Below are 10,342 nucleotides of genomic sequence, written 5' to 3' on the forward strand. Positions count from 1 at the left end.
TGCGCTCGGGTTCCCTCCACAAAAAAGCAATGGGATTTCTCCGTAGGATTTTGAAAAATAGCTCGAAATAAGGTCTGTGGAAAACAAACCTGTTTGATCAATGCACGTTTTGTTCAGCCAGATAATATCCACATGTCTACCCTACTTTTATAGTTTTAGAATTATAAATCTAGTCGCCAGAAGCAAAATGCTAAAGTTATGCTATAAACAAACTACAGCCGACAGCAGGGTCGCTGCTTCAACGTCACGCCAACTTAAGATCCATATTCAAAAATACAGATTTAAAATTGTACAAGTTGAAGCTTTTGTTTGAACAGTTTGCAGGAGGCAGGGACTTGCTTTCAAGCAGAACAGGGCAAACTAACTTAGCGGGAGTGTTTACGTGTTCGGTGTAATGACGTCCAACGTCCTCGACAACTTCTGTAGTCCTATTCAGCCACTCGTTAACAACCATCGTTTTTCAGACACGTAAACTCTTCAAAAATCACCAGGGGTCACTGCTGATGGATTTAATGTCGTAAAACAAAACGTGATCCGTCTCTTAAATGTGTGTCAACCACAGACCTTATTTCCAGCTATTTTCCAAAATCCTATGGAGAAATCCCATTGGCTCTGAGACGAGGGAATCCGTAGTGATGAAATACGAACTCACTTCCGGGTCTTAGGACTCGTCACTGCACCACTCTATTGGGTTGATGTCACATCTAGTCAATGTTTCTGATTGTGTTGTAGACTTCTATATAATTGAAAAATTCATTTTAAAGACCGTCAAATGAGATGACGTTAATTCAAACCTCATAAGTATTTTGCTGTCAAACTATATATTTAAAGCACTTTTTGCCATACTTTGTATAATCACGGTGCTTGCCAATCCCCATTTTGAAGTTGCATGTAATTTGTCCCAGGTTGTTGACATGGAGTCTGTTTTTAGTTCTGAACTGAGCTCTTGGCAGACGTCTGGACTCAAACTCGATGACATGAACGAGATGATTCCCACTTCTGGATCCTCTATTTGGGACTGTTGTGTAGACGGGCACACGGATGCCTTTGTTTGCCAATGCTGAAGTGCACACTCTTCAGAAAACACTCCTTTTTGTCCACACTCAACTGAGAGTTTTCCTCTTGTCAGTATTAGGGCTACAACTCACTGTTACTGTTCATTGATGAGATTCTGGCAATTGATTTCTTGATTTAATAGTCGTTGTATCAGAAACTACTGAAAAAAGTAAATTGTTAAAGTCCTATTGGTCGAGAAACATCTTACAGTTGCAGTAATCTACTCTGCTTCTTCTTCTAATTTCAGTTTTTTACTCATTTGTTTTACATCAGGTTACAAATAGGCCTGACATATACACAGGTACACATGAACAAACAGAGCCACGGGTCGCTCAATAGTTCGGTACCTGGTACCAGGAGGTGAACCGGCACCTCTCCACCTACCAAAATAACTCTGTACTTGATCCAATTGGGGCTTGAACCGGCGACCCTTCAGTTCCCAAACAATAACATATACCTTCTGTCCACACAGGTAACTCCACATCTGTGAAGGCGGCCTGCTACATCCTGATTGGCGTTGGGGCCTTCTCCATGCTCATGGGCTTCCTCGGCTGCCTGGGGGCCATTTACGAGATCCGCTGTCTGCTCGGCCTGGTGAGTGACACTTCTACACATGTCTGAATGTATGTACACTCTGATAATTTAAACATGATGATGAGTAAGACAGGCGATGTGCTAGTGGAAGATTTATTGTGCAAGTAGTTGGACTAACTTCTCCTAAAGGACCAAAAACAGCTCTCTGCCTAACTTCATGAGTTTTCAAGTATTCCAGCGGGCTTTCAAAATAAAAGCCCCAGAAAGAATCTTAATCCTAACGGGAAGCTCAAGATTAGTTTTTATTCCAAATAAAAGCCTGAACAAATATCTTAATCCTAACGGGAGGCTCATAGAGTACATAACTCTTTACCATGTATACAGCAAAGAATACAACTATTACAAAATGTATGAGTTGCCAGGCTTCAATATGCATGCACACACACACCACTTTCAAGTTGGTACATTTATAGTTGGTTTGTTGCCAGTAAGATCTCTTTTTTTTTTAAAGGTTTTACGGGGCTCCTGCTGCGCCAACATGTTTTACCACTCAGATGTTTCACATGAGTTTACCATGTGCTGTCTCTCCGCAGTACTTCACCTGCCTCCTGCTGATCGTCATCGCTCAGGTAGCAGCCGGCGCCCTCATCTACTTCCAGAAGGAGACGGTGAGTGATGTCACTTCCTCTTCCTCTGTCCTAGATTTCATTGAGTGGTGCAGTGATGACATTTTTTTTTTTGACACCTTCATCTTCTTATTATGTGTCACGATGTGTCATAACAAGCAGAACTATGCGTGTCACTTAAAAACAACACATGATGTGATTAGAAATGTATTCTACGCCTCCCACAAATATTCAGCTGTAACTGAGAGTGACATGTGGTCATGGGACACCAGACAACTTGAATTGAAACTGATGCCTTTGTGTTACGTCGCCCTCTGGTGTTTTAATCTGAGAAATTGTACAGATGAGCAGAAAAGGGATTAATGTAACTTTTGAATTTAAATGCGTTTTACGTGTGGTGGCCTCATTATTTTTGCTTTTGTAACTTAATACGATAATCATTTCTAAGTAAAACCTTTTATATGTTTGTGGATGAGTTCTCGATCACATTTGACCCAGTTGGATGATGTCCAAAGAAGAAACAGTTCATAACATGTTTATCTGCAGAGATTATTTTTCCAGGCCAAACAACATTTATCTGCCTCTTAAAGAGTTCTGTTGGCTTCAGTTTGGGACGTACTGCACTTGACCTTTTATCAACAATAACCAGGGCAGTTTTAGAATAAAGATATCTTCATGAAAAGAGAACTCATGATTTATCATGGATGACTTTCATTTGTCTGTAAACATCTTATCAGAATACATTTTAAGGGTCTTGAATATGATATATCTTTGCAGAAACATAATCCAACTAATCAGTCAGGTTTGTGAAGGCACTGAAACAACAGCTTCAAAAACAAGAATACATGAGAAAAAGTTAAAAAACAAACACTAAAAAGTTAACAAATGCTTTATAACCAATGCATGTAGAAGCAGAGTAATGCATTTCAGCCCTGCTTTACCTTCCAATGTGGTAGGGTGAGGAGTATTTCTGATGGCCTTCATCTTCTCTCATAACCATTAGATGACGTGTGTGACTATTTAGTCAACTCTTCCCTCTTAGGCAGAAACTTACCCAGATAAACTTGTAGCTAAATCAACACTCAAGAACGAGATGTAAATATGACTGACAGAGATAATCTGTTCGTGTTCGAGTCTAACTGACACGGTGGGCCTGGGCCATGAAATAATGTTTAACCTGTGGTCCTTTGTAAATAGTTTACTACATTCATTGTATAGAGCAGCACTGTAATAGCAAGAGGATTTTGTGCACACTTTTTCTCTGCTCACTACTTCAGACTTAGATGTTTAAATGGACAGTAATGAACTCTAACGCAAAACATCTGTTTCCCTGAGACAAGACTTTATGCTGGGCTCATATCATAAAAATTACCATAATTATCAGTTTCAACTCATAAGTACCGTTTATGTCAACATCCAGGTTGTAATTACAATCGTGAAACTCAGATCTATCTAATAGCTTTAACAAGTGCTTAAAATGTAAAATAATGTTTTTGTAACTTCACATCAAATACAAATCTTCATTTTAAGCTCTTCCGGTGACGAATATCCTCATCATGTGGCAGCTGTGCTGTGTACATTTTAATTTAAGTCTTCATTCATTCTCGTAGTTGTTGTTTTTTTACTCCCAACTGTGCCTGGTGCGTATTGTGATTGAGAAGGCTCTATGAACGTTTTTTTGCGAATATGATTCAAACTGTTCGACTTACGCCAGCTGGGCAGGGTCTTTATAGTTTCTCGCCCACACATATGGAAACCTAAAATAATGATGTGCACATTTATGATTCGAAAGCTGCAAGAAAATCTCAGAAGCTTGCTGATACAAATTTCCCGAGGCATAAATCATCTGAATCCAATACAAATGCTACAAAAAGGAGGAATTTGGTTCTTGGGAGGGCAGGCAGATCTCTGTTTGTTGTATCTGAACGTTTGTTGGAAGCGTTTTTCAGCCACTTTGCTTTTAATGCCAAAAAGAATCCCAGGCAAAACCTCCACTTGAAAAAAAATAGTATATCTGCTTTTTCAGCATGTATTCACTGGAGACCTTGAGTGTCTCAACATTCTTGGATTAGAGATTTAATCAACAATTACTCTCAGATTTTCTGTGTCTGGTGTGCAGCGATTTGGATAATGTGATACATTTAAAGGTGCTGCTGTATTTGGCTTCTGATTGAAATGTTTCTGTATATCCTAAAGATTCAGATTTCACAGATCTGGATGTCAAAAATCTTTTCCGCAAGAATTCAAAGCTTATGTTTGAGTTAACAAATCAAGACATGCAAATAAAATCGGATTGTTGAGAAACACAAGTCAAACAAGAATCTGATCTATAAGCCATTTTAGTATTGTTAAACACCCAGAAAATTCCCACTTTGTTAAGTAATGCTGCTGTTTTTGTTCAAATTACTTAAACCTAAAAGACAGTAACTAAGAACTATTGATTATTTTTTTATTTTTGAGAATTAGACAAGAAAGTTGATAGCACTCATGTTTATACGTTAAATATGAAGCTACAGCCAGTGCTGGTTATGCTAAGCTAGCTAGCTGCAAGATGTAGCCTCATATTCAACAGGAAGACATGAAAGTGATATCTTAATGTCTAACTCTGAGTGGGAGATCGATACCACTTATGTTTTCTACAGTAAATATAAAAGCTTGGCTCTTTCAAATAAGTTGTTTTACACACAGATTAAACAAACAAGATATAAATAAAATAAAATCACTGGACAGTGGACACAAATATACAGTTTCCACAACCCATGTTAATATATTAGTAGTAGATCAAATATGTAGATAGATATGTCACTATATGTACAGATGTCCATTTTCATTTTCAACTCATTTCGTACTTCATATTTTAGATGACCAAATATGTATATATGCTGACAGTTATTTTACTCACTTATTTTTCATAGTCTTTTATTATTATTATCATTATTATTTTAATTTTTTTCTTGATTTGATTTCTGATTTGATTAATCTGTGTGAATCTGTGTTGTCCTGTTTTTCACGCTTACCCTGTTGCTGCTTGTACAACTGAATTTCCCCACGGGGATTAATAAAGGTCCATCTTATCTTATAACATGTTAGCTTCTGAGATTTAATGGTGCTTGAAAGCAGGTTTTGTTACCTTTGGAGACAGCCATGTTAACTGTTTGGCTATGTACTGTAAACTAGCTTGCCGCAAGATGTAGCTCCATATTTAACAGAAAGACATGAGAGTTGAATCTCTCTTATGTCTTGCTCTCAGTATGTTTACAGTGGGAACAATGTATTTATTTACTTTAACTCAACATTTATTTATATTCTAATCATACATTTTGCAAGTCTTCACCCCTCTTTTATGCTATAATATGCATTTTATAGTGACGTTGGACTTACCAGGGAACTCCAGAGGTTTCACTTTTTTCTGAAGATCTTTTTTCAGAACATTCATGACCTGCAGCTACACGATAAATAGTTTTATTTTATTCTATCATAAAACAAGCATCACTATCGAACAGTCCAAATAACTAGGGGGAAAAAAAAAGACGGAAATATATAATGAAACAAACTATAAACGGTGAATAGCAAACTAAAGAAAGCAAAGTATTTTGCTTCAGATCAAGCAAGCTCAAGCTGATGTTTGCCTCTTCACATTGCTGAATCTATACTTTGCATCAAAATACATTTATTTTATGAACATAATTGTTTTGTTTCAGTTAAATGAAAAGATGTCAACGGTCGTGGTCCAGGTGCTGAAGGACTACTCTGGCAAAAACACGACCACGGAGCAGGCCTGGGATTTCATCCAGAAGAATGTGAGTTGGAAAAACGGATCCAGGCTTCGATTCAAGATGCTCCTTTTGTCCTATAATCTTATCTCTTTTTGTCAAAAGGATTTTATATCATGACAGAGTAATCGAAACTAAAGTACAGAAAGAAGTGTTCCTGTTATTCAAAGATATATCTGGATACACAGGCCTCAACTTAAAATAGATTCATGGATGAAAATGAATAATAATAATAAAAAAAAAAAGAATATCAAAATGTTCCCTTAAAGGTGGGGTAGGTCATTTTTGAGAAACCAGCTCCAGTGCGCTAGAATTTGAAAATACACAACCCCTCCTCCAACACACACGAACGCCACATGACCAATGAGGGCACGAGATAAGTTTGTGCACAGATGGAAGGCTGACAGGCAGGTAGGCCATCCAGTTATTTTAGCCGGGCCGGCTAAAATGACTGGTCGTGCTTTTTACAGTACTACGGCTTCCACAGATGACATTTTATTATGGATTTTTTGTCAAAGCACTTAAGATATTCATTGCTATCGGGATGTTAAGAGCATTCCATGGAATATAACAAAAAGTGTATCTCGAGCCGGTTTCTCAAACTTACCTACCCCACCTTTAACTGCCACACACATACTGTAGCAAAAAAGGGAAAAAACACATTTGAACATCAAAACCCGTTAACGGCCCGTCCACACAGCGGCGTGCGTTGAAGCTTCCAACGCTTCTGCCCATTCACTTTGAATGGGGTGACGTCATTTTTAGCCGAACTGCATTTTGGGAAGCGACGTTGAGCGTTGCTGGCGTTGCTCGCTTCAAACAAAAGTTGAGCAATGTTCAACTTTTGGCACCTCGGCAGAAGCGTCAGCCAATGAAATCCCGTTTATGCAAATCTGCCAGTACAAGCGCTAGCCAATCAAACCGCGTGTATGCTGGGAGACTACGCAGGTCATTTCCTCATATTCCAAAAAATGGAGGGAAAATTCATTATAGCGATAGTGAATCACCCGGTGCTGTATGATCAGTCTCTGTTCATCTACCGGGATACAAACCGGAGGAGCGAGGCATGGAGGGAGGTGGCAGAGACAGTGGGTGAAACTGGTAGGTTTTCGCCGGTTTGGGGATTTTATATCCAGTTTACTTCGTTTTAACATTGCTATTGCTTTGTATGTCGGGGGCGGGAGATTCATGTGATTGGTTGTTGGTCGCAAAAAATCCCCAAGCTTCAGATACGCCCACCTCCAAGCGTCAACGCACGCCGCTGTGAGGACGGGCTGTAACTCTCATTATTCAGATGACCTCTGAATAAGGCCACTTAAAGGATAAGTTCATTTCTTTTTAAATATTATCATTGAAACATATTTTCCTTCACTTAATTTAATTGATCAATTAAAAAACTATAAACCTTCTAGTCATTAAGGGGCTGTAATACCGGTAATACTTGACTTGTGGCTTGTTGGCTGAATTGTCTTGTATGACACAGAAGGTGTGCAAAAACCTAATTTCTAAATAAAGTAACTAAAGCTGAGTAGAAATGGCATTAAAGGTACAGACCCAAGTAAAGGTATGATCAAAACAACATGTATGAGCATTCTAGTTGACATAGTAAAACGACACAACTTTGATAAGTTTAAACAACAAAACTGCTTGGTTAGTTTTAGAAAAAGATTGTTGTTTGGGTTGAAAATAAGAAAGTGTGTTGCCTATATAACTATGTGACGTAGTGACGTATGTGACATGGTACAACTAACATTGTAACTTACGTAAAACAACCTAATGTGTGTACTTTTAGTTTCTAAAGGAACACATTTCCTGGATGAAAGTCTTGGGTTTGTCAGACCAAACCCTGAACCTTGTCATCTTCCGTATTCGTGGACTTTGACTGTCTTTATACGACGACAAATGACTTCCTCCTTTGCTCCAGTCATAACTACTTCAGCCACTAGAGGTCGTAATGAGCTGCATTCAATGACGACCTATAGGTCAAGTTTGTTGAGTAAGGACACCTTATAAGTGTATTTCTGTGTGTGTAGATGGAGTGCTGTGGCTGGAGCAGCCGTCTGGACTGGAGCGAGAACGAGGTGATCGCCAACAGCTCCCAGCTGCTGTTTCCCTGCTCCTGCCAGAACATCTCGGCCTCCACCGGGAACTTTTCCGACAGCAGCTTCTGTGAGGCTCAGACGCCCGACTGGCCCGTATACGACACGGTAAACACTGTTTTTCTATTTCTAAAGGTTGCCTTAGTTTCCTGTTTACTGTTGCATGATTGTGTTCTTCGTGTATTCATTCTTCTGTCTTCTGATTACTCACCTTCAGGGTTGTGCTGCCAGCGTGGAGAGCTGGCTGCTCACCAACCTCGGGGTCGTTCTGGGTATCTGCCTTGGAGTGGCTCTGATTGAGGTACATTGTCATTGATACATTGTCATGGTCTTTCTATAAAGTTACACTGGGGGCGCAAAGTCTTTAGTCTGATCTGAAAGCTCTCGGTACAACTGGCGGATAAAACAATCAACCAAGACAAAACGGAACAACCACACAGTGATGTGATTGCAGATATGTTTTTTTTTTCATGAATTAAAAAACAACGCTGTCTATTAAGTACTTTAATATAGTGACCACATAGTAAAAGCCCCGATACATCATGTCACAGTACAAACAGCATATTCATTGTGAGGCTGCGGCTTACTTTCAATCAAAAATAGCCATTACAAACAAGTACGTGTTTTAAAGATAAACATTATTTATATTTTATGTTTTAGAGATAGAAAAAGTTTCGTAGACATACAATATTTAAAGATGTGCACTCATAGATAAAACATGTCTTAAAGATGAAAAAGGTTTTAATGAAGGATTGATCTATGTTTTTGTTTGACAGCTGGTGGGGATGATCTTGTCCATCTGCCTGTGCAGGAACATCCACACAGAGGACTACACCAAAGTGCCAAAGTACTAAAGCAGCTGACTGGAGGAACAGAAAGAAAGAGAGGGAACCTTAAAATAATGCATTTTGTTCACCATCTTGTATTTGGTGAAACATTTGTCCAAATGTAAAATTATTTGTTTGTTTTATACCTCGTTAGATTTTTCTCGTGAGCAACTTCCACCTTATTTTATTTCTGTGACTTCGTTTTTGTGCACTTTAGAGAGAGATGCTGATAATGATTTTGATTACATTTATACAAGACTACATTTTATCAGGAACCTGTTGGTTCCGATTAAAGCATCTCTGTAAATGATCGCTTCTTGATTTTAGCTTTCCCCAAAAATCTGAAGAGAAATCACGTTTTATCGTCTGTAGCGTAAGAAGCTAAGCTAACGTTAGCATGACAACTGATTTGAACAACTGGAAAAATCCTCTGTGTGAGGCATGTTTTTTTGTTTTTTATACACCAGCGTTCTGAGTTATTGTGAAATGTTTTTAGTCATTTGTATATAATTTTAGTCATTCTTTGTGTGAATTTGACTCAAAAAAAAGTCTGCCAGTGTTTTATTTAGCAGCTGGTTTTTAAAAGTTGGCAGTTTGTGTATTTCTCTTCTTAAATTTTGTCCTGGAAATAATAGAAATAATGTGGTACTAAAGAGGAATTTATGATACTTGTTTTGGGAAAGTATCACTCCGAGTTTACAATTGTCTTCGACAAGCAAAAACAAGATTTTCCTTTTTTAAGATAGCTTTAAGTTTATATTTGACCTAAAATAGATCCAGTTTAAGGAGTGAATTGTTTCTTAACTGTTTTTGAAATATATGAACTTAAATGTGGAAAGGGGATACAATTATTTAGGCGGAAGAAATATTTTTTGCGAAGATCCGTCTTGGAAATTTGTTTATACAGAAAAATCTTTTGAAATTCCGTTATGTAAACTTTTTCATTCTCATCCAAGATGTTGTGGTGTTTTTATAATGTACAAATCCAGTTTCTGGTTTCTTTTTATGTACAGTCAGTATGAAAAACAACCCATTAACCTTTATAATACTTTCTTAGACGGAAAGGGTACGTATGTTTGTAACTAGATGGACTGTTGGTAGCTTGATACGGAAGTGTGTACTCACAACATTTATCCTATCATTTGACCAATAAACTGATTACAGTGGCTCGTTGTTTGTCTTTAATTCACTTTCTGAGGTCGTAAAGCTGCAATCATCAAAATTGTATTATTTACGAATGAAATGACTAGTGTAAAATAAATTGTGTCGTCTTTAAAGGTCCCATGTCATGCTTTTCCGGTTATTACCCGTCCCCTTGTGTGTTACTTATGAATGGTCAGGAGCTCCAACAAGCCGTTTAGGGCAGAGAGTGAGTACACATACTATACAGAGATGCAGTATGAGAAACCAATGTGAGTTTGGAAAAT

General features: G+C 38.1%; 1 protein-coding gene across 2 annotated transcripts in view; it reads left to right on the forward strand.

Moving 5' to 3' along the window:
• The window catches only part of LOC117439087 (CD82 antigen-like), a 36,142-nt gene extending 26,061 nt beyond the window's left edge, over positions 1-10,081 (forward strand). For both annotated transcript variants that reach the window (XM_034074833.2, XM_034074824.2), the window contains exons 4-9: positions 1,529-1,650; positions 2,184-2,258; positions 5,918-6,016; positions 8,023-8,196; positions 8,306-8,389; positions 8,865-10,081. In XM_034074833.2, the coding sequence (XP_033930724.1) occupies positions 1,529-1,650; positions 2,184-2,258; positions 5,918-6,016; positions 8,023-8,196; positions 8,306-8,389; positions 8,865-8,942 (632 nt within the window). In that variant the 3' untranslated portion in view covers positions 8,943-10,081. The remainder of the gene's footprint in view (positions 1-1,528; positions 1,651-2,183; positions 2,259-5,917; positions 6,017-8,022; positions 8,197-8,305; positions 8,390-8,864) is intronic.
• The last annotated feature ends 261 nt before the right edge of the window (positions 10,082-10,342 follow it).

Source organism: Pseudochaenichthys georgianus, chromosome 3 (assembly GCF_902827115.2).
Source record: "Pseudochaenichthys georgianus chromosome 3, fPseGeo1.2, whole genome shotgun sequence".
NCBI lineage: Eukaryota > Metazoa > Chordata > Actinopteri > Perciformes > Channichthyidae > Pseudochaenichthys > Pseudochaenichthys georgianus.